Here is a 24,763-nt window from a genome sequence, read left to right on the forward strand (position 1 = left end):
CCCTTTTTGTTCCTTTCTCCGCCTGAGAAATCGCGAGCTTGCCGCCATCAATCGTCGTCTTCGTTCTCGCAATCGGAGCGAGGTTAGGGTTTGGAGCTCGACGATCGCCATAGCCGAGGAGCTTGCTCGAGGTCTTCTTCTCTTCGTGGCATGGCGCTGCAGCAGAAGCCGAAGCAGAGCTCCAAGCCGCGGCAGACGCCGTCGCCGCCGCAGCTCAAGTTCGCGATCCCGAAAACGGAGGTCCGTTTTCGTCTAGTTTTTTTCTCTGCGCAGACTGATTCGATCTCGAAATTTTCATCGTCGTTCTTGCCGTTGATGAATCACGACGGCTGAGTTACGATGACGGATGTTGGCGCTGGTACCGTCAACGTTTTATTTCTCTTGATTTCGCAATTTCGCCATCACCGATTTCATCGTGATTGACGTTTGATTTCTCTTGATTTCGCAACTCCGCCATCGCCGATTTCATCGTGGTTGCTTGTTTTGAACATGCCGCCAACGATTATCGATGACGTTGACGATCCGGTTGACGCGTTCCGCACTGATATCGGAAAGAACAGGGAATTCATGTACATCGTCATCGTCATCGTCAATAATGCGCTGACGGAAGAGGTTGATAACCTCGTCATCGTCGTCTGGATGAAACTGATTGTTTGAACTTGCCGTATCCATTGTTTGTCTCAACGAATGTCGATGACGTTGACCATTCGGTTGACGTGTTCTGAACTGTTTGCTGCAAGTACGGGAATTGAGAAAATGACGAGCTACCGATGACGATAACCTCGTCATCGTCATCTGGATGAAATTGAATGGGGAATTGAGAGAAATACAGAACGATGACGAATGGGGATCGTCATCTGTTAACCTTCGAGGACAAAAGACGACGAGTAACTCGTCATCGTTAAACTATTTTGTCCAGTCTTCTTCGCCGACTGAGTAGTGAACTCGAGTGGGTTGACTTTTGTGTTCAGTCGCCGAAGAGGAGCCTGAAGAAAGGTGGGGACGTGGAGAAGAAGCTGGCGCAGGCGCAGGAGCAGGTTAAGAAGGTGAGGGAGGAGTTGACCGTGGAGAATGAGAGACTGAAGGGGGAATTGGCGGCGGCGGAGGCGAAGGCGAGGGGCGCCGAGGAGGAGGCGGCAGTGGGCCGGACGAGGGTGGAAGAATTGGGGAGGAAGGTGGAGTCAATGGAGGCCGAGGCGAGGACGTTGCGGGTGCAGACGGAGCAGTGGCGGAAGGCGGCGGAGGCGGCAACGGCGGCGCTGGCGACCGCCACGGGGGAGTTGGGCGGGCGAAGGACGATGGTGGGGTTGGACGGCGGGTCACTGGAGGACGAGGAGGGAAGGGGGGGGAGGAAGAGCGCCGGGATGCGGGCTCTGGGAGAGTTGTGGAAGAAGACTGCTGGGCTGAGCAAGGCTCAGGATAGGAGGTGAGGGTGTGAATTGGAAAACTTTCTCCCCTTGTGCCCCCCTTTGTATTGAACTCTTCTGTCCTGATTTCCCTTTGGAGAAAATATCTCTTTGCTGTGTGTGATTGTCACAGACTCTTGTCATGGAGAAGAGTGTGGAGAGTATAGTTCCGGATTGTCCGGGAGGGGACGAAGATCGTCCCGTCAGACGTCCGGAATCAGTGCAGGGTCTCGGATGGGACGGCTTTTTTGTCCGAGTGGACGAAAACTGCCCCGTCCATTCGTCTAGGGACGAATTTCCGTCCGGGTTTTCGTCCAACCTTGTGGACAGGATGATTTTTTCATCCTGCACTATAGTGTAGAGAATGAAAGAGATAGAGTTTGGGGTCTATGTGAGAGGTTAGGTTTGAGGGGCAAGATGACCAGCCCTGGCAGGCTGGTTGGGTGGACTGAATTGGTCTGCCCAATATCCCATTCCCCAAGATAAAGAAGGTAGGATATAATTGTTTTAAATTTTATTTATTGTCTTTGAATCAATCCTAGTAAATTCTAGGAGATCAGATAAACTCAAGAAATGATGTTGATTAGCATCGTTTCTTTCAGTTTTGGAAGATCTCTTGCGCCTTAGAACCTTACGTTAAGATAGATTGGGGCCTTGTAGCACTCCGCAGATATCATGTTTAATAAGTAAAAGTCTTTTTCTATTAGTTAGTTATGAATAGGATTCTGGATTCAGATAGTTATATTTAGAGTGAAAATATTCAATTGTGGGAGTAATTTGGATTTAGGGAGCGATCAATAGAATTCAAGTTAGAGATAAATGTGATAAATATTTAGGTGATAAATGTACTTCAAATTTTGGAAGGTGATGATTTATAAATGAATGTAGATTACTACATCAATATTAATTGAAAAACACTATTAATTGTCATAAATATTTTTTGAAAAATGAATATTCGAGGCAGTGAAAGCCTACCTTGTAGATAGCCTGAGGGAAAATGTCACCATCATCATCTGACAATGCTGTCCTAATCATCATCTTCACATACTGTCATCATCAAGAATGGAAAGTGAGTGAACCATGACAATGACGACGGCAATGTGTGAGAATTGGATGATGAAGATAAGATGATGAATTTGGATGATGAAAGGATAAACAATTTGAGAAAACTTTAAATTATTTAAAATTTCGATAAAGTTTCAACAACATCTACTCGTGCTTTTGACATCAGGTTCTAAAATTGTTCTGAAAGTTATAATCTCTCTCTATCTCTATCTCTCTCTCTCTATGTCCATTTATACATCTACAGATATGTGCATTTTATTAGTACATCTCTATATATTTCCCACTATCTCCCCATTGTCCTATATTTTTCTTTTCATTACTCTCAAGGTTTCACTTTGTACCTCTCTCCATCTCCCCTAGTTTGTTGATCTCTATCTTGCTCTATTTACGCTCCAAATGTCTCCCCATGTACCTCTAACTATTTGTCTCCATATCTGTCTCTCTATTTATGTTTGCAAAATCTATCTCATCATTATCTATCTATGTATTCTCTCCATACATCTATTTACATCTTTCATTATAAATATATCCAAATGTTTCTCTCCTCCTCCCAATATGTTCCTCTGTTCCTACATCTCTATGTTTTATCTCCATCTATCTCCCTATCTCTATATCTCTAGGTGTGATTTCAATATCTATCTATATGTCTTCATCTTATAGTTAATCTTCTATCCCCATCCTCACTCTATCCACTAGTCTTTCTCTACATGTTTGTGATGGAGAAGACAGTGGCAAGGAGCCAGGGGTTGAGATTCATAATGCTAGGGAGAGAAACATAGGAAAGACAAGAGGATGGGCACAGCAATCTGGTTCTCCAAGGGGACAAGAATCCAGAGATTCTTAAAAGGTGCAAGGTTGAGAGACTCAGAGAGCTGGAACTTGTAGAGGACACTAGGAGTGATAAGGTGGGAAGGCTTAGGAAGGATCCCATAACAAATATATTTTTCTGCAACCTGATCCCCCATCAGCATGATGTAGTTATCAATTGCTAGGGTGTTCACCCTAAATATTAATTTTTTAAATAATTATAAAGTATATCCTTTGCCATTACAAATTGTATCCTTTGTACTGATAGCTAAATAGACAAATGACGAGGACAATAATAACTTATCGTTACCCTTTCATCTTGATTTTATTTGATGCCAGATCCCACTTCAGTTGTTAGGCATAGAGAATGTCATTATTTTTTTCTTAGGGCTGACCTGAATCATCATCTCAGCAAAAATTGGACGATTCTTTTTCGCATTTGTATTCCTTCACAACTACAGGTTTTCTAAATCAAACATAAAAAATGGAAATTTTTATATGAAAACTCATGCTCTCTCTCTTTCTTATCTCTTGTTCTTAATAGATATCAAACTTCAGCTTTTGATTCGTGGAAGTTTTTATTTGCCATTGTATTACATCCAAGTTGGGACTTTGATTCTGGAAACTTTTCACCACAGTTTCTAATGTGCATTCTGATGTATGTCATGTGGTTGTTAAGCCAATCACACCACCATGTTTATTTAAGTTCGTTGAATAAAATATTATGTTCATTAATATTATGTGTGATGTTTATAATGAAGTCCATGAATACATGCAATGACTTAGTGAACTATGATGAGATCATAATACAGTGATCTCTAGTCTTTAAACATGTATTCTAAATATTCATATTCGATGGATAGTTGAAACGGCATCAAATTATCTCGATAGAATAGCACTAGCTGATCATACTTATACGATAAGTATAGCTGATCATGTGGCTATTAGTGTGGTGACACTAAGAAAAGATAGTGGGTTCTCATTGGAGAAAGAGTTCACTGAATTGATCTGTACAAATCCCTGAATGGTATTATACCTAAACGTCAATCAGGTTGATTCAAGTCATGCTTGTATAAGTGATCCACTTACCTGAGACATCGAGGACATCTCGGAAGTGGACGACTACGTTTTGACTATGACTTACAAGCTTCTAATCATGGGATTCAAACAAGTCATAGCTCGGATGTAGTAAGAAGCTCATGAAGATGATTGAGCGATCAAGACAGGAACATATGCCCTCGGTATAAGAGGAGATTGACTCAAGAAAGATGATTCAGAAAAATTTCTGCCCAGGGTAGTGAGGATATTGGAGAAGGCATTCTCCAATGATCCCCCTTATGCATCAGTACTAATCGAATGACAGATCATGGTTTGACGATCAACCAAACCCTAAGTCTTTTGAGAGTCTCCCACGGATGATGGATTATACATATACGGTAACCGATCATGATAAAGGTTCAATGAGAGAGTTCAAACACTACTCGATATCTTTTAGAGCACGAGGTGTAGCTTAGCACCCTACGGGCTGAAAACTTAACATGTCGATTGGGTTAAATTGATCCTTATTTAAGTAATCTATATGTTGAGATAGTTAATTAATAAGGTTGGTCAATAATTGTTATTGGGCTACTAAAGTTATTAACTAGAATGATATATGGGCCTAGAGGGTCATACACATAAGATCATAAGGGCATTGTTGTATATATTTTACTTTGAAGGGTTTTTGAGAAAAACCTTAAGTGAAATATAAAGAGGGACATGAGTCTCATTTTAAGCACCCATTTAAGCCTGACTTGAGAGCCCCTCCCTTTCTCTATTCTCTTCTCTACTCAACCAAGGAAGAGTGTCTTCGTGGTGAGGAGATCTTCAAAGATTTTTCAAGAAGAGTTGAAGAAGAAGACGTGGAGATCCAAGTGCTGAGTGATAGTGTGGATACTTATAGAGGCCTGACACGTGAACCGCTTCAGAACGATCTCTGAGCGGCAAAGTCAAGGGTGGAACGAGTTCCCCAAAAGGTGCATTCAATATTTTGATTTTAAAGATCAATTGTGATTTGATCTACACACATCCGCATCCATGGAATGCGCTTTCCATGGACGAGCCAAGGCACCGAACCCAACAAGGCATAAAATAGGTAGGACAAATTTTGGTACATCTCTTTTCTATTAAGGGGATGGTGTAAACATAATGCCAAAAGCCTTGTATGATAATTTTACATTTGGAAATACATCCCTATTATTAGTTGTTGCCCGTCCAGTATTTTTTTGACATATAGAATTGCACAACTTGTATCCGATATGTGTAGAAATTGGGGCAGTTTCTAATTGAATACAAATATTGAGTATCCATTTGATATCAAATATCGGGACGGATATGGTAGGGCTCCAAACGTGGCAGATGCTAGTACCAGATATTGAGTATGATATTTGTATATCGGATATCAAAATCTGTACGGAAAATGGTATTCGGATAACAATATCAGGTGTCTGGATTTCGGTTTAAAAATATAGGAATAGTGTCCCATTTCAATAAATGTAAATTTTATGGTAGTATAAATACATGTGTCCAATAAATTGTCAAAAAACTCATGTGCACTACCAAATGCCAAACCTAGTTCGTGTATCAGATGTCGGAAAAATCGATATCCGGCGTCAATATCCAAAATCGTCATCCAACCTTTGAGACGATGATGGATGTTGATATTGGGACAGATAACAGTATTGGATATTAGTAATGTTGCAACCAAGGTCCGATATCATCCTCCGGCATCAGGATATCGGTATGAACAGATATCAAAAACCCCTTTCCGAGATCCAGTTCAGCACCTGTTGCGATATCGTCATTTGATATCGAGGTAAGGACAGGCGAACACTACCTATTATTCAAGAGCAAAAACTTACATATGCGTATATTGAGAAAACCTATGGGAAGCTTGAGGATATGATAGCCAAAGTTGAAAATTACCATTTTTCAATATTTAAAATACCAAGCATGAAAAGTAAAGCTCAATAAGCCATGCACTATTATTTTGAGGAGACAGTACCTTGAAATAGCCAATGATTCCACTTATTGGGGAATAATCTCATGGTTGAGCTTAAATTGAGAGCAAAAAATATTGTGCTCATCTCTAAATTGATAAAAATCTTTAATTCTAGTGAGAATGTATGAAGTATTGGAAGAAAGGAATTTTAAAACCTTTCATGGCCTTCCTTAGAAATTGAGCTGAGACTGTTGCCTTATTCCCTAGATTATTCATTTTTAGGAACTAAAAAAGATTATCATTATCAAATCTTCTATCTTATTCTAAGCAAAGGAGAAAGCATTAATTAAGATACTAAAATTAAAACAACCAGCCCAAGTATATGTGAGGATAGCTTTCATAGAGGAAAATGCTAGACCCACTAAGCCTCGAAGATGATGAAATACCATCTGATTAAGAGTTTTAAGAAGGAGATATTTAAATCTTTCAAGTTTTGATTTCCTTATCACATCTAACATAGAACCTGGGTGATAAAAATTCATGCACTACCAAAAGAATCAAGGATGACTACTAAGAATAGAAAATATAGTTAGGACGTGCAAAATATAACATCTTCTATTTGGAGGGATGTATTGATTATAGGAAACTTATTTTTGTCACTAAGAAAGATCACTACACCTAATTATTCGTTGATAATATTTTCCAGAGGCTTTTAGGGAAAAAATTGTAATTTTTTTGAATGGATATTCAGGCTATAATCATATTTAAATAAATAAAAATAATCAAGAAAAAACTACCTTCACTTGTCTAGGGGTTTTGTGTGATGGACCAGATATTTTACAAAGATGCATGATTTCAATCTTTTCCTAATATGTAGGTTATTATCGCGAGATTTTTTATAGGCAACTTTTCAGTTTTTTGGGGTCATCCTTTTGGTTTATTTTTGAATAAGTTTCAAATATGCATGCATGAAAAGTTTGTATTGAGTTGAAAAAAATGAATTCAAATAAATCTGCTAAAATTATCATGTGTAGGAAAGTTATTGGAATTTAAGGCAATAATTAAATTAGAGAACAAAAATTGACCTTCTTCCACGCGTCATGGAAAGCAATTGTGGCAAATTTAAGGTACCCCTACTTGTGGGTAATTTACCTTCATCCCCATGTCTCGAGAAGTAAATTGTGGATAACATAGTAAAATAGATGTCTAAAACTATATTAAATGCACATAATTTAAGATATATTTATCATGTAATCAAATTGACACCTGATAATAGTAGGATAAATATATTGACTTTTTATGTGTTTGTTCTTTGCATCCTAGTGGATTTTTGCTAAATTATGTGTTTGTGTTCACTAAATTTGTTTGAATGAATCTCTAAATGATATTATACTGAAACATCATTCATGTCACAATGATATATTTGGTCCATTGACTTGAGAATGAATGAGGTTTTGCATATAGACAACTATATTTTGACTACGACTTATGCGACCCTAATCACAAGATTCAAATATACCTTTAGCCTAATTATTGCAGAAGTACACCAAGGATATTGAGTGATCAAGTTTGAGGAGTCATTTGCCTCGTTTGAGGAGATTACCTCAATGAAGGAGATGCCATAAATCCCTCACCAAGATATTGGAGATATTAGAGAAGATGTTCTCCAATGCTCTTCAATATGCAAAACATCAATTCCTTAAGTCACAGATAGAAAATGACTCTACATCAACCATTTCATAAGTCACTCAAGAGTTTCTTGCAGACAAAGGAATATACAAATGCCACAACTAATGACTTTTAATATTCCATAGGAGAATTGAATCATTGCTGTGTATCTTTTACAACATGACATGTAGCTTGACACTCCACTCATTGAAAACTCAAACTATCAATTGGGATAAATTGATCTTTAGTTAATCAATTCATATGTTCAGATGGCCATCAAAATTATAAACTAGATTAATAAGTATAAAATTATTAGGATCACACGCAAACTATATGTAAAAGTTGGTAGCGATACTAAAACGATAATAACTTTTCTGAAAATTCCATAAATAAACATAAACAGAGAAGGGGCACCCATTATAGGCACTAGTGCCAGCCAAACCTAGGCATCGCCCTCTCTTCCTTTCTTCTCATTCTACTCACTCCACTTGAGATATTTCATGGTAAAATGATTAACTAAATCTTCAAGATGAGTTGTGTAACAAGAAGAGATCCATTGTCAGCTTTTATGGCATGAATACATCCAGAGGCAAGACACTTGAACATCTTATAGAGACTCCCCCAAAGAGCCAAATAAATTTTACACGAGGTGATAAGGTTAGCATTGAAAGTTTTATTATTCTTAGTTGAAAGTCATTAACTACACTGCAGTTACATTTTTGTTGTTTTAGGCATGCCCTTAGAAAACCACATTTTCAAACTTTTAACTGTTATGTTTGGTCAAGAAATTTCGTGTGGTCCATGAAAAGTAATAAAAACAAGAAATAATATTTGGCAAATTTAGTATGTAAAAGTTAAAGTATTCTGGTTAACAACAGAAAAATTTTAATACTGATGGAATTTGTCACCAAATTAATTCCATCATATTTTTTCAGGTTTCAAAAAAATTTGGGTATAAACTTTATGTAAAAGTTGAAGAGGTGGTTATACATTTTGTATGTACACCTTGCTCATTTTGTATGTATACCTTGCTCATAAATGACATTCAATTTGATTTTTATGACTGCTCTTTTTTCGCTGACAAGTTATATTGCTAATATTGCTTGCTGCCAATTTGGTATTTCCTTGCAAAACTACATCTAGTTCACTCAATCGACTCCAATGATCGGAAAAGGTGGTTTCTGTTAATAGATTTCACAATTTTATTATCTACAACCTACGTAATTAAACTTGCATTCTGGCAAAAATGTCACATACTGACTTATTATGTCATGAACATCCATCAACATAGTTGATATGATATCCATAAATATAGTCAAGTAAACTCAGATCGAATATAACTCATTCAAGTAAAGCTTAAATTGAGCAGTTAATGTCAAATTAACCTTGTCTTTTGCCAATATAACTAAACTTGTCTTTCACCACTTGAAGTCAAAACCCACACAGTTAAACTGAAATCAAAGCCATAACTCCTGAATAACATTCCTACAAATTTAGGCCGTAAACCAAAATCAGTTACTCTATAACGAGACCCCATACTGCAACTGTTTAAGAGTTAATATTCCTATTACAGGTTTCAGAAAGCCTTGTATTTCTTCCGTAGTTGTTCTCCTAGTCTGAAAGTTATTTTAATGTTTTCCAACTGATCTGGAGGCTGAAAATCAAACTCAAGAAAAAAAAAAAAACCTTCCCAAGAGGCCACAATGCCTAGGATTTTTATTTTGTGATTTGTGACTTGCTCAAGGCCAGATTTCCAGGAAAAAATCGTTTTTTTTCTTTAAAAAAAATGATGCGAACCTTCCTGGGGAGCAGACAGAAATCCAACATCCCCGGCCTCCACATCAACAAGAGAAAGCTCCCCATTGCCTAGGATTTTTATTTTGCGATTTGTCACTTGCTCAAGGGCAAATTTCCAGGAAAAAATCGTTCTTTTTTTCTATAAAAAAAAATGATGTGAACCTTCCTGGGGAGCAGACAGAAATCCAACATCCCCGGCCTCCACATCAACAAGAGAAAGCTCCTCATTGCCTAGGATTTTTATTTTGCGATTTGTCACTTGCTCAAGGGCAAATTTCCAGGAAAAAATCGCTCTTTTTTTCTATAAAAAAAATGATGTGAACCTTCCTGGGGAGCAGACAGAAATCCAACATCCCCGGCCTCCACATCAACAAGAGAAAGCTCCTCATTGCCTAGGATTTTTATTTTGCGATTTGTCACTTGCTCAAGGGCAAATTTCCAGGAAAAAATCGTTCTTTTTTTCTATAAAAAAAATGATGTGAACCTTCCTGGGGAGCAGACAGAAATCCAACATCCCCGGCCTCCACATCAACAAGAGAAAGCTCCTCATTGCCTAGGATTTTTATTTTGCGATTTGTCACTTGCTCACGGGCAAATTTCCAGGAAAAAACCGTCCTTTTTTCTATAAAAAAAATGATGTGAACCTTCCTGGGGAGCAGACAGAAATCCAACATCCCCGGCCTCCACATCAACAAGAGAAAGCTCCTCATTGCCTAGGATTTTTATTTTGCGATTTGTCACTTGCTCAAGGCCAGATTTCCAGGAAAAAATCGCTCTTTTTTTCTATAAAAAAAATGATGTGAACCTTCCTGGGGAGCAGACAGAAATCCAACATCCCCGGCCTCCACATCAACAAGAGAAAGCTCCTCATTGCCTAGGATTTTTATTTTGCGATTTGTCACTTGCTAAAGGGCAAATTTCCAGGAAAAAATCGTTCTTTTTTTCTATAAAAAAAATGATGTGAACCTTCCTGGGGAGCAGACAGAAATCCAACATCCCCGGCCTCCACATCAACAAGAGAAAGCTCCTCATTGCCTAGGATTCTTATTTTGCGATTTGTCACTTGCTCAAGGGCAAATTTCCAGGAAAAAATCGTTCTTTTTTTCTATAAAAAAAATGATGTGAACCTTCCTGGGGAGCAGACAGAAACCCAACATCCCCGGCCTCTACATCAACAAGAGAAAGTTCCTCATTCCCTCCGGACAGAAGGGAAAGGAGTCCACCTATCGACATAACCCTTGAGAGGGGAGGGCAAGGAGAGCCGCCAAGAGTCCAAATCAGGCAAAGGCCCAGTCAATGCGAGGGAGCAATCCTCCCTCCTCCCCAGGCCCATGTCAAGAACAAACAACTCCCCAGGGGAGAAGACCTCAGCCATGGCGACAAGGGTCATCTCCATGACCACCTTCCCATCTCGAAGAGAGTCCTCAGACTCCACACAACCTCCCCCACAGTTAACCATGATCCTACCCCCAGGGAGGAGCCTCTCCTTGAAGGCGACCCAAGTGGAGGGGTCCTGAAGCTGAGGGAGGAGGCTGCCCTTGGAGAAGAGGTCGACGAGAATGCCGGAGAAGAGAGGGGACGGGGGGAGGAGGAGGGCGTCTCCGAGATGAAGGGAGAGGCGGTTTGGGAACTGGGATTCGAGGTCGGAGAGGTGGAGGAGTTGGCGGGAGAAGGAGAGGACGGCGGGGTCGATCTCCCAGCCGTGGATGGAGGAGAAGGGGAAGAGGGAGAGGAGGAGGCGGGCGGCGGTGCCGGCGCCGAAGCCGAGGAGGGCGAGGGGGCCGGGGGGGACGACGGGGGGGAGAGTGGCGAAGACGTCGTAGTAGGAGGCGGTGAAGAGCTTGGAAGGGGAGGAGATGCTGTGGATGTTGCCCGGGCCGTCGAGGAGGAGCAGGCGGGAGCCGGCCAAGGGGTGGTCCGCACGCCGGGAGACTTCCAGCACGCGGATGGAGTTGTGGGGGGACTCAACCCGGGCTAGGGTTTTCACCTCGTCGTCGTCGTACTCCTCCCTCCGGCTAGGGTTAGGGTTAGGGTTAGGGTTGGAGGAGAGGGGGAGGAAGGGGCGTACCTGGGTTAGAGGGAGCCGTAGGGTGTGGGAGGAGGGCGGCTGATGAAGGCGGCGGTGGCGTCGGTTGGTTGGGTGGAGCCTCGCGGGCCGGTTATCTGCGTCGGGGAGGAGAGGAGAGAGGTGTGTTAGAGAGAGAACAGACATTTTGGGTCTGCTTGCGAGAGGAGGAGAGAGAAAGAGGGGATATGGGTATAGAGATAGATAGATATAGAGAGAGAGGGGATATGGGTATAGAGATAGATAGATAGATATTGAGAGAGAGGGGATATGTGTATAGAGATAGATAGATAGATATTGAGAGAGAGGGGATATGGGTATAGAGATAGATAGATAGATATTGAGAGAGAGGGGATATGTGTATAGAGATAGATAGATAGATAGATATTGAGAGAGAGGGGATATGGGTATAGAGATAGATAGATAGATATTGAGAGAGAGGGGATATGTGTATAGAGATAGATAGATAGATAGATATTGAGAGAGAGGGGATATGGGTATAGAGATAGATAGATAGACAGAGAGAGAGAGAGAAGGAAGATGGGGGTCTGCTTATATAGGAGAGAGAGATGGGTCTGCTGACTATGATTCTTAAGAGAGAGAGAGAAGACGGGGTATGCTCATGCAGGAGAGAGAGGAAATGGGTCCGCAGGCTATGATTCATAAGAGAGAGAGAGAGAAGACAGGGGTCTGCTTATATGAGAGAGAGAAAGAGAGAAATGGGTCAGCTGACTATGATTCATAAGAAAGAGAGAGAAGATAGGGGTATGCTAATGTAAGAGAGATAGAGCAGGCATGGGTGTGTTGGCCATTATCTATGCAATGAAGAGAGATAGAGCAGACATGGGTGTGTTGCAATGAAGAGAGATAGATCAGATATGGGTGTGTTGGTTATTATCTATGCAATGAAGAGAGATATAGATCAGACATGGGTTTGTTGGCCATGATCTATGCAATGAAGAGAGATAGATCAGACATGGGTGTGTTGGTTATTATCTATGCGATGAAGAGAGATAGATCAGACATGGGTGTGTTGGCCATGATCTATGCAAGGAAGAGAGATAGAGCAGACATGGGTGTGTTGGTTATTATCTATGCAATGAAGAGAGATAGATCAGACATGGTGTGCCGAGAGAGAGAGATACGGGCCTTCCGTCTAAGATTTATGCAAGAGAGAGAGCAGACTGACTATGATATATAAGAGAAATAGAGAGAGAGAAGAACTAGGTCTGCTGATTATGATTTATGAGAGAGAGAGAGAGAAATCAAGGGGCACTAAAGAAAAACTTACGGCTTCTAAGCATGCAGATAAAATGGCGATTCCCGGGAGCGCATCAAGGCCATGCTGAAGAAAGCCAAATGATAAGAGAACGTGACTCTTTATATTCGTATGCTTCTTTATTTTAATGGGTTGAAAGCATTTAAGTTCATACCTGGTGTTCAACTCGAGTCCTGTAAAGGAATACACCGCAGCACAAAGCCGTCGAGAGCCCAATGAAGCTGAATTTCATTTCAGAATTAATCATATTAGAGCAAAACAAATGCAAAGTTGGATAAAACACCACGGCGATCGATAATTAACACGTACACGCAGGAAATTATTCCAAAAATCGCCCAACTTCTCATCGCCTCATCCTCTCTTTGCTGCGTGAACTCTGCCAGAAAACTCATTTACTTCTGACATGAAATCTTAAAATGCAAACTGCTGTAAATTTTTCTTACTGCTTTGGGCTATGAATTCTCATCTGAGTAGGGAAAAACTAATGATTAATTGGTATGAACGAGTGACCAGAGGATTTACCACAATGTTTGGTCAGAGTGAACTCAACGGGATCATATCCTTCAACTGGAATCGAGATAAGAACCTCATATGCTCCTTGGCGGATGACTTCACCTGCGCACATAAAACGTTTGGCATGCTAAATAAAATAATAAAATACAATAAATGAATAAAAGAAAATATCCTCAAATATTTACATCGCCAGTTGATCGTCAAAATTGTTGGGGATAATGTTGTTGGGGGCTTGCCATCCGATCCTGAGCCCGATAGCTTAACTTGTAATCCTTTTTCAGGGAATACCTGTCAAGGAGATCCAGATACTGTTAGTTGGGGTCATCTAATTGGCCTCTCCGGCTACTTCTTTCTCACTTTTGAAGCTTCTCATTCTCATGAATAGCTATCAACGTTTTCTTCCTCTACTCTCTCCTCCCCCCCCTTTCTCCCTCTATCTCCCTCCCTCCTCTCTCTTGCATAAATCAAAGTCAGCAGTCATATTTCTGCTCTCTCTCTATATATATATTGCACAAATCATAGCCAGCAGACTCATGTCTGCTCTCTATCTATACATATATTGCATAAATCACAGCCAGCAGACTCATGACTTCTCTCTCTCCCTGGCAAAAATCATAGTAATCAGGCCCATCTCTGCTCACTCTGCTCTCTCTCTCTCTCGCAAAATTCATTGGAAGTATGCCCATCTCTTCTCTCCGCTCTCTCTCTCCCTCTCTTGCAAAAATCTTTGTAAGCATGCCTATCTCTGCTCTCTGCTCTCTCTCTCTCTCTCTCTTGCAAAAATCATAGTAAGCATGGCCCTCTCTGCTATCTCCCTTGCAAAAATCATAGTAAGCAGGTCCATCTGTGCTCTTTATCACTAACATAAATCCTAGTATGCAGACAATGTCTACCGTATCGATGTTTTCCTCTTCTTTGCTTGATTCAGGGTGGCTTACAGCCTCCCTCGCTTCATAAAATTTCAAATTAAAAGGTTGTTTACCTTGAAGGTGGGCTTTTTGACATGCTTAGAGAGAGAAGCCAAGGCGGTCAAGTAGAGCGACACGTGAGTCTGATCTGTAGGAAAACTGCAAATTGGTAACGATAAGAAGCCAGCGGCATCAAAATACAGCGCCATCAGATCAAATGAAATTGGGAGGGAGGGGAGAAAAATGCTAAAAATCACCTGAATTCAGGGTGAACTTGTTCAAAACCAAACTGGGTCATACCATTATAAACCTGAAAATTAAAGAAGAGAAAACCAAGCAAACCTTTAAGACAGTCTAGTTCAAACATACAGATAGATGACAAAGGGATTATGTTCAAATGAGAAGAAAGGCTCACAATTTCCCATGATCGAGGATGAAATCCAACTGTAAAACCAGCAAAAATTCTGGGTCCTGCCCTACTGCAGGGGATAGCCAGCTCCACAAAAACCCTTGGCCAAAAAAGATAAATCATTGTTTTAAGCTGAGAAAAGTCGAAGGAAAGATTTAAATAGGATAAAAAAAAGCAAATCACTTTAAACTAAGTGTAATCAATGAATTTTCTCCAATCTTTATAAGCAAAAAGAACATATAAATGATATGAATCTTGAAATAATATCCAGATAGAGTCGAAAAAATTTATCGGTGAGTAATGGGGTAAAAGTTAATTTAAACTATATGCTTCTGAATTTATAAGGAAAGAGGGCCCCGCACACTTTGGAAACACCTAAATGTAAAAAGTCTGAAGCAAACGCTAACAGCTCTAAGATAATAGAGATCTTCCGGAGGGAGAGGGAGAGAGAGAGAGAGAGAGAGGGGTGGGAGAGAGAGAGAGAGAGAGAGAGAGGGAAGGAGGCGGGCGGGGAGAGGGAGGAGCGGAAGCGGAGAGAGGGAGAGGGAGAGGGGAAGAGAGGGAACAGGGGGACGGGAGTGAGAGAGAGAGAGAGAGAGAGAGAGAGAGAGAGAGAGGGAGGGGGGGAGGGAGGGGGAGAGGGAGGGAGGGAGGGAGGGAGGGAGGGAGGGAGGGAGAGAGAGAGAGAGAGAGAGAGAGAGAGAGAGAGGGGGAGAGAGAGAGAGAGGGAGGGGGAGAGGGAGGGAGGGAGGGAGGGAGGAAGAGAGAGAGAGAGAGAGAGGGAGAGGGAGAGAGACAGACAGACAGGCAGAGAGTCTAGACTACTCCTTCCACGAGTAAAATAGATAGCCTGCATCAAGGGCAATCTGTACTTTGGCGTTATTATTAAAATGCAAATGAGCAACGATTGGAGAATCAACTTGTTGCAAAGAGCAATACTATTTTTTAAACTTTTTGATAATATTAAAGAGTAAATAAAATTCTGTACATCAGAAAAAGAGAGCTTAAAGTTGATAATCAACTGAAATTTTCCACACTCAGGAGGGTACCTGCACTTCTCTGAATCATATGTCACACTGCAAATGCAACCAAGGTCATCTGGTGACGATGAGAAACCATTTTAGCCAAAATCCCAATAACTCCTTGAATCAGTTTCATTATAAAAAGAGCTAATGCTTCAAATGGGGGATTTTGATGGAGGAAATAGGAAAAAAAAGGTGACTTCTTACAATGAATTAAAGGGCATACGTCAAAATTTTTAAAACATATCAGCGACGTCACAATTTCCACAATAGAAGAAACAATATATCTTATCACAGTGTTTTTCTTATCTTTGATATGCTAAATTTATTTTTTAAAATCTTTCTGTTTTCATTGTTTAAAGATGCCTATATGTGCCCCAGCGATATGGATCTCATAATGTGCCGAAAATGTCTCTACCCTATCTGGGCCCCACAATGTTCCCATACATAATTTTGATTTCACAATGGATGCGACTGAAAAGTTCTTTTTAAAATTATGCATCAGCAAGGGACTCCAAGGGTGATATGATATCAGGCCAGATCTATGAAAAATGCTGGTCCAGTAAGGAAACCCAGCCAAAGAACATCCCAATTCGGACTACTTAAGGCTCAGGAGAGAGCGTCCAAAAGGTTATGGAATGTTAGACTTATGAGCAATAATTGCATCCCTTCCTGTAGGCCCATATTCGGCCATGACTCTATATCTCGTCCCTTGCAGATGATCTTCCCTGCACGGACGATGGCTTCACCTATCATCTAGAGTCAATGATCTTTCAGCCTCTCTATCTTCTCTCATCTATCTCTCTCTGTGTGTTCAGTCAGAGACTGGTAGGCTCCCAATGAAAAACACGAAGGGTTCCAATAGAAATTCAAGTCTCAAAGGTCTGAGGGAATTGAAGGGAAGAGATAGAAGTGAAAATCGGGAACGGGAAAAGGGAAGTGAAGACGAGCAGAGGGACGACGGGGCGCCCTGAACAGTCGCTGCCTGCAGCTGAAGGGCCTGCAAGCACAGAGAGAGGTGAACACGACTGATAGGAGGAAAGGTGACAGGGCAGGATGGGAGAACACTGACTCGTGGTTCATTCTTCCTGCCCTAACCCAGAAGGAAGTACCCTCGGAAGGGGTCTGGGCCGCTGTCTTCCCTTTGGGCTCTCTATTGGGCCTTCATCGGACGTAGACCCGATGTGGGATCATGTCAGAGACTCGTTGAGATACTTAGGCTCATAATTGAAGGTTTACTTTGTGAGAAAGTATATTGTCATCAATAGATCCATCCAGGGTCATATGAGAGGTTCAAACAGCAGAGATAGAATGATTGACATGGTATCAAGGTCATGATGGTGATAGCCCAAGTACATCTCTCTGCCTCAATGTTGTATAGAACCTTCCCCACCATTTTCTTCCACATCACTTATAGACCCAACTGAGAACCAAGGGCGGCAGGACTCAGAAAAAGAGGGGGCATTTTACATTTAGCTGGAAGATATACCGTACCCTGTGAAGGTGAAGACTGGACCGTCACGAGTTCAAGATTGAGTGAGTCTATGCGTTCAGAAAAAAATGATTCTCAGACAACAATCACTGAAATTATCCTAGGCATTCCTGAATCCCTGAAGTATGATAACTTCAACTTTATCCATTGGAATCAGAATATAGAACTCATTCTCAACAGGAGAAGACTGCGTAACCACCTTACAAAGATAATTGATTTTAGCGATCCAAATTTCAAAACATGGAAGCAGGACAATAACAACATGCATGCATGGCTCCTAGAAAATTATGGGAGGACACAAATTCATGAAGTTTCTGACACCGGGACAAAATGGGCGTTTATGTCCAAGTTACTAGTGTCCAATTTACTAAGGCCACAAGTCTTCTACAAGGTGAGAAATCAGTAATGGAATATTTATGTGAATTACAGAACATCTGGAGGGAGATTGACCTTTACAACGAGTTGAAAATCCAGAATCATTGGAATGACTGTATGCAATGAAGGAAACTTTCTATAAGTTTCTTATTGGATAAAATATGGTGTAAGAACCATTAAGGAGCCAAATTCTCAATCAGGAATGGCAGTATACAACGAATAATCAGAGAGATAAAAATCACATAAACGGCCCTTCACGAGTATTTTAACAGATTATAAAAGTTCCTAACCTGTAAGAAGGAATACATATAATGCTGGTGGATGAAAGCCAGGTTATGTGAAAGAATAGTTCCACAATTCATACAGGCTATGTGAGAGAAGACACTGGAATGGGACTTATTGACAAGCCTCAGACTCAGAAGAAAATAATGAAGATAGGTCCCATAGGAGAACCAGAAGAATCAACCAGCAGAAAATAGTGACTAGAGGTCTCATGGGAGAACACAAAAGGAGAAATTGTGGCACTCACACAGGAAGAATAGAATCACTATAGGAATAAATGCCGGAAATTTTATGGGAGACCACTAAGATAGAGCCATGTGCATGTTCTAAATGCTAGAGCATCTGAAAAGGAAGAGTCTGAGACTGGTGGGTAGAATCCCCAGATCAACATCAAAGAACACAACCAATGATATCAGTATCTTGACGGAGAGATTAAAAAATTGATGGATGAAATCATTTCTGCCTTCAGGACCTGAGCTGGTGAGTTTCTTCTTTACTTGGTGTTCATTCCTCTAATGTAAAGGCAAATTAGATCCTGGACTCAGGAGGTACTGATCATATAACCCCAAGCCAACTAAATTCCATACATATTGCATACAAAGTATATATCAACGTACCCACTGCAGGAGGAGAAATACTTCAGTTTCCGAAATGGGAAAAATTAAAATCAAAGAGGTGGGACTACGGACAACGTCCTTCATCTCCTGCACCTTAAACCCTAACTCAATTCTCCTAAGAAACTGGTGAAGGATATTGATCATACACTAACACTAGAATGTGCCGCAGGACTGAAGGTGAAGTGTTGAATGTATGGGCATAATAAAGCCCAATAAACATTGTAATCTCTATCGGGCTTAAAATAAAAGCCACTTAACGTCTTGGGCCCATTACCTGCTAGTTTTCTAGCCGTTATAACTAGCCGTTGTAAACGGCTAGTTACTACCCTATAAAAGGGGTCTCCAATTGTACTTATTAATTACTGATTTTACATACATTTTTCTACTCTTCACTTTGTCTCCTTCTCATGCGATCACTCTTGCAAGCTACTTGAAGAATCGACATGGTATCAGAGCAGGCTTTGTGATCGCCTGTTGAAAGCTGAAGCTCCAGGATTGCCGCAAAGGAGAAGTTCATCCCACGGGAGGATCTTGTTCTAGATCGTTGGAGCTGAATTTCATCTCATCAGAAAAAAAAATCCTCATTATGGCAGACGAAGCTGCAAAAGTTTCTTCTCAAGTGATACCTTCAAGCCATCAAATTCTATTCGCTGATAGATGGCTTACCCAATTTCCAGTGACTGCCAAGTGCAATATCTTCAACGGAAATAATCTTCTGCTATGGGAGAGGAATATCCAGGCGGTCTTGAAGCCCAGGAAGCTTACCCATCATCTCTCAGAAGATTCTCCAGGCGAGACTCATCCAAGTTTTCCAAAGTGGATAACAGAGGAGGAGTTATTGTTCGCATGGATGCTAGATTCGATTGCATCTGAGCAATTAACAAGATTCTCAACATGTGGAACAGCAAAATCCTTGTGGGAAGCAATTCATCTAAGTCATACTAAAAGGGATGATAAGACGAAGATTATTGATCTTATTGTGCAAGCATACACCCTCAAGCAAGGAGATATGGATGTCCTGACTTACTGAAACAAGCTACGGGATATCCATAATGAGCTGGATCACTGTCGACCACCGTCTACAGACCCAGTTGCCAGAGCTCATGAAGCGACAAATCGGCTGTGTCAGTTCCTACAAGGGCTCAGACCTGAGTTTGATTTATACAATAGGGAGGAAGAGCGCACTTTCGACCAAGCAGTGTCCAAAGTTATGCAGGAAGAAAACCGCTTAAATGCAGCCCGTGGCATGGTTGAGAATACAGCATATGCTACAAAGTCTCAGAACCCTGCTGGAACTGAAAGAATAAACAAGGAAGAATTGGTCTGCAACTACTGCACGAAGAAGGGCCATACCAAAGACAAGTGCTGGAAGCTTCATGGAAAGCCTCCACACATTGCCAGAGCTCACCTAGCACAAGGAGCAACCAATTCAGAAAATTTATCCTCAGCCCAGGACTTCCAGAAGATGATCCAAGAATTCCAGACCTTGAAGTCAATCATCTCTGGTGGTGCTGTCATCAGGTCAACGTCCATGGCCAACACTGGTAAAAGGGAAATACTTACTCATATTTCTTTGTTTACTAGGAATCCAGAAAAAGCTTGGATCCTAGACTCAGGAGCAACAGACCATATGTCATCTAGAAGAGAAATCTTTATAACATATGAGAAAATTGCTCCTGGAAAGCATGTTCAAACTGCTGATGGCACACTACTTCCAGTAGTTGGCATTGGTAGTATGAACATTCAGCCCATTGGGAAAATAACTAATGTTCTACATGTCCCAAAATTATTTGTAAGCCTAGTTTCAGTACAACAGCTTGCAAAAATGAGGGAATATACTATACTATTTGATAATTTGGATGCCTATCTATGTCATAAGGACCTCGGGTGGAAGATTGGACTAGCTAAGGTGCAACAAGGTCTCTACTACCAGCCTTGGAAATCGCCCAGCACCCTGACAAACGATGAATCCAAGGTTGCTGCAATATCATCTCAAGCCTCTATTATGGAGATCCATCAAAGAATGGGTCATCCTTCCTTTTACCTTCTGAAACATATGTATCCACATCTGTTTAAGGACATTTTGGTGGAACATATCATGTGTGAAGCCTGTCAGTTGGGAGAATTCAAAAGAGTTTCTTATCTTCCAAGTGACAACAGAATGACCAAACCATTTCAAAACATACATTGTGATGTATGGGGACCATCCCCTCAACCAGACATACTAGGACATAGGTATTTCCTAGTATGTACAGACGACTATAGTCGATATAGCTGGGTATTCCTACTCAAACATAAAACTGAAGTCACTAAGAATCTGCAAGGATTGTGTAATCTTATCAAGAGACAATTTGGTGACCCAGTTCAAGGATTAAGAACTGACAATGCCAAGGATTTTCTTAACAATGAGCTAGTGGAATTTTTCAGATCTGAGGGAATAAGACATGAAACTTCATGTCCTTATACACCACAACAAAATGGCCTGGCTGAGAGAAAGCTTGGAGATATTGTTGATAAGGGAAGAACTCTCCTTATACATGGAAATGTACCTGCAAACTTATGGGGTTTTGCAGTAATGACAGCCACACATCTTATAAATCGACTTCCCTCTAGAGTTTTAGAATTCAAAAGCCCTTTAGAACTACTGGAAACACACTACCCAAGTGTAAGACTGAAAACAGGATTACCTGTTAAGACATTTGGATGTGTTGGATATGTATACAACCATGCATATAAACAGAACAAATGGTCTACAAAAGGATTAAAGTGTGTCTTTATTGGATATTCTGTTACTCAAAAGGGATACAAAATGTACCATCCTATTACTCGCAAATATATGGTTACAAAGGATGTAGTATTTGATGAAAAATCATTTTATTATAAACCCAAAGGTACTGAGGAGCATAGAGAAATATCTCACTTACTCACTAGTGTGCCAGAGGTTCCAACCACCGAGGAAAGTCCACCTAAAAATGGAACAGATACTATATCTATCCATTTGATCGATCCACAGCATGTGGAATCCAGAGTTGAACTTGAAAAGAACAATGAGAACCTATCCAGCGAAACAGGTGATACAATGGAAAGACGAGAAACCTTATGTCAAATATCCCCATACCCAAAATATTATCAGAGGAAGAGAAAGGAAAGAATAAAGAAGCCATGGACTTGGGTGAAGGGGGAGACATCTCTAATCAAGGGGGAGTAATATCTGGCCATGAAGAAAAAGTTACTGATGGTAGAGGAGATGATTGGCTGATTGCACTGAGAAAGGGAGCTAGGACTTGTGTGAAACCAGTCCCCTATTCAATAGTTAACTATTTAAATTACCAGAAGGTATCATCGGAGTACGAGGTTTTTCTTACCAGAATCCAAGACATCCCTATTCCAAAATCTCCACAGGAAGCCATGAAGAATGTCAGATGGAAAGAAGCAATGGACGAGGAGATGAAGGCACTAATACAAAACAATACCTGGAGATTGTGGAATGCCCTAAAGGAAAGAAAACTGTAGGCTGTAGATGGGTATTTACTCTCAAATGTAGGTCAGATGGTAGTATAGAAAGATATAAAGGGGTTCGTCAGTGCGCTCGCACACCTCTCTACCCCTTATCTCACTATCTCTCTTTTGATCGGCTAAGCCCTTCCTACCGGTCCTTTCTTTCTCACATCGAGTCGCATCCCCTCCCTCGTCGCCTATCCGATGCTCTTGCTTCTCCTCATTGGAAAGCGGCGTTGGATGAGGAGATGCAGTCCTTGCTCAAGAACCACACTTGGGAAGTCGTCCCACTTCCTCCTGGCAAGAGGGCGGTGGATTGCAAGTGGATTCATGCCAAGAAGCATCATGCTGATGGTACTCTCGAGCGCCTCAAGTCTCGACTTGTGGCTCGGGGGTTTACTCAGTCGTATGGCGTGGACTACTTCGAGACCTTCTCTCTTGTGGCGAAGATGGAAACAGTCCGTCTCCTCTTGGCGCTTGCGGCTCATTCCGACTGGCCGATACGACAGTTCGATGTGAAGAATGCTTTTCTCCACGGTGACTTGACGGAGGAGGTTTACATGCAGCCACCTCCCGGGTATACCCTTGGCCCCCCGGGCACCGTTTGCCGGCTGCGGAAGTCTCTCTATGGACTGAAACAGTCACCGCTAATGTGGTTCGGTCGGTTCTCTTCGGTCATGAAGACCGAGGGCTACACTCAGAGCAATGGGGATGCCTCCCTATTCTTCTGTCACAGTTCCGCGGGTGTCTCCATCTTGGCCGTGTACGTCGACGACATCCTCATCACGGGGTCCGATTCTGCAGAGGCCGGCCGCCTCAGCTCTGCGTTGGCCAAGGAGTTTGAAATCAAGGCCCTCGGGCTTCTTCGCTACTTCCTCGGCCTTGAGGTGGCCTACTCCCCCCGGGGGATCTTTGTGTCACAGCAGAAGTATGCCGTTGACCTACTGGCCTTGACCGGAATGACTGAGTGTGCACCGGTTACTACTCCCATCGACCCTAACGTCAAGTTGGGTAAGGGGGAGGACTCAGCACCGGTGAACGCATATCAGTACCAGCAGGTGGTGGGGAAACTCCTGCACTTGACCCACACCCGCCCCGACATCAGTTTCGCCGTCAATCTCCTCAGTCAGTTCATGCACTCTCCGCGGGAGATCCATCGTCAGGCGGCCAACAAGGTACTTGCGTACCTAAAGGGCTGCCCCGGGAAGGGCTTGTTCTTTCCTCGGAGTATGGAGCGGACCGTGAAGGTGTACACTGATGCGGACTTTGCTGGCTCAGTTGTGGAATGTCGTTCCACCACGGGGTACTGCACTTCTGTCTTCGGCAGTCTTGTCAGTTGGAAGAGCAGCAAGCAGGACAAAGTGTCCCGCTCCAGTGCTGAAGCCGAATACCGGGCACTTGCCGATGGGGCCTCTGAAGGCCAGTGGATATACGGAATTCTCCATGACCTTCGTGTGGAGTATTCCGGCCCGATCCACTTCTACTGCGACAACAAGTCGGCCATCGCCTTGGCAAAGAACCCTGGCCAACAGGGACGGATCAAGCATATGGAACTCCACCGCCACTTCTTCAAGGAGCGCGTGGACGAGGGCATCTTTGACTTGGAATTTGTTCCATCCGCTGATCAAGCTGCTGATGTCCTTACCAAAGGACTATCTCGACCTCTCCTGCAACGTGCAGTGTCCAAGCTCGGCATGGATGACATCCATACTTCGCTTGCGGGGGGGTGTTAGTGAGATAGTCAGCCTTATGGGCTAATGGGCCCTATTCTATAAGCCCATTAGCCCTCTTATCATTCTCTCCCTCCTAGGGTATATGTATACCCAGCCATGTACTCTATTGAGTTATGTCATTATCTTCTTCCTTCCTCTCTTGACAAAGATCAATACCATCAGAATTTTACTCTCGTTGGCAGTCAACTTAGATTGGCCCTTGAACCAGTATGACATAAAAAATGCTTTTCTCCATGGCGATCTAAAGGAAGAAATTTACATGGATGTTCCACCTGGATATGAAGGAAAAATACATCAAGGAAAGGTATGCAGACTTTGGAAGGCTTTGTATGGATTAAAGCAATCACCTAGAGCATGGTTTGGAAGATTCAACCAAACCATGAAAAACCTTGGGTACAAACAATGTAATGGTGAACATACTATGTTTTTTAAGAGTATAACTCAAGGACTGATAACAATCTTGATGGTATATGTAGATGATATTATAATTACAGGAAACAATCAAGAGGAAATTAAAGATCTTGAGCAACACTTAGAAACAAATTTTCGGGTCAAACAATTAGGGCCCCTTAAGTATTTTTTAGGAATAGAATTTGCATGCTCCGGTAAAGGAATCTTAATGACACAACATAAATATATTTTGGATCTTCTAGAGGAAACAAAGCATATGAATTGTCATATAAATGAGACACCGATTGAAGTTAACCATAAACTAACTATTAGTGAAGATGAACCTAGAGTAGATATTAACTCATATCAAAGTATTGTTGGAAAACTACTATATCTATCACATACTAGACCAGATATCTGTTATGCAGTAAATGTTTTAAGTCAATTTATGCACTCA

The 24,763-nt window shown here is 41.6% G+C and overlaps 2 protein-coding genes across 8 annotated transcripts in view; one reads left to right on the plus strand and one right to left on the minus strand.

Annotated features, from left to right (window-relative positions):
- Positions 1-10: 10 nt before the first annotated feature.
- Positions 11-1,538, plus strand: LOC144709141 (uncharacterized). The gene is made up of 2 exons (XM_078582564.1): positions 11-240; positions 972-1,538. The coding sequence occupies exons 1-2, from the start codon at positions 151-153 to the stop codon at positions 1,428-1,430; spliced, it is 549 nt and encodes a 182-aa protein (XP_078438690.1). The 5' UTR covers positions 11-150; the 3' UTR covers positions 1,431-1,538.
- A 7,736-nt stretch (positions 1,539-9,274) lies between these two features.
- The window catches only part of LOC144709218 (G-protein coupled receptor), a 28,979-nt gene continuing 13,490 nt past the window's right edge, over positions 9,275-24,763 (minus strand). For 5 of the 7 annotated variants that reach the window (XM_078582676.1, XM_078582678.1, XM_078582679.1 and 2 more), the window contains exons 9-18: positions 15,947-15,995; positions 14,904-14,997; positions 14,746-14,798; positions 14,563-14,647; positions 13,766-13,868; positions 13,590-13,682; positions 13,377-13,443; positions 13,222-13,288; positions 13,080-13,133; positions 11,651-11,886 (exon numbers count right to left, since the gene is read on the minus strand). In XM_078582676.1, coding sequence (XP_078438802.1) covers positions 11,797-11,886; positions 13,080-13,133; positions 13,222-13,288; positions 13,377-13,443; positions 13,590-13,682; positions 13,766-13,868; positions 14,563-14,647; positions 14,746-14,798; positions 14,904-14,997; positions 15,947-15,995 — 755 coding nt within the window. In that variant the 3' untranslated portion in view covers positions 11,651-11,796. Of the gene's footprint in view, positions 9,412-11,601; positions 11,887-13,079; positions 13,134-13,221; positions 13,289-13,376; positions 13,444-13,589; positions 13,683-13,765; positions 13,869-14,562; positions 14,648-14,745; positions 14,799-14,903; positions 14,998-15,946; positions 15,996-24,763 lie in introns of those variants that run through there. The other 2 variants (XM_078582683.1, XM_078582682.1) reach the window with 2 other exon arrangements.

This window comes from Wolffia australiana, chromosome 11, assembly GCF_029677425.1.
Source record: "Wolffia australiana isolate 7733 chromosome 11, ASM2967742v1".
Taxonomy (NCBI): Eukaryota; Viridiplantae; Streptophyta; class Magnoliopsida; order Alismatales; family Araceae; genus Wolffia; species Wolffia australiana.

Coding starts and splice junctions, on each gene's coding strand:
- LOC144709141 (XM_078582564.1), top strand. CDS start 151: ATGGCGCTGCAGCAGAAGCCGAAGCAGAGCTCCAAGCCGCGGCAGACG. Junction 241..971: donor TCGCGATCCCGAAAACGGAG/GTCCGTTTTCGT, acceptor TTTTGTGTTCAG/TCGCCGAAGAGGAGCCTGAA.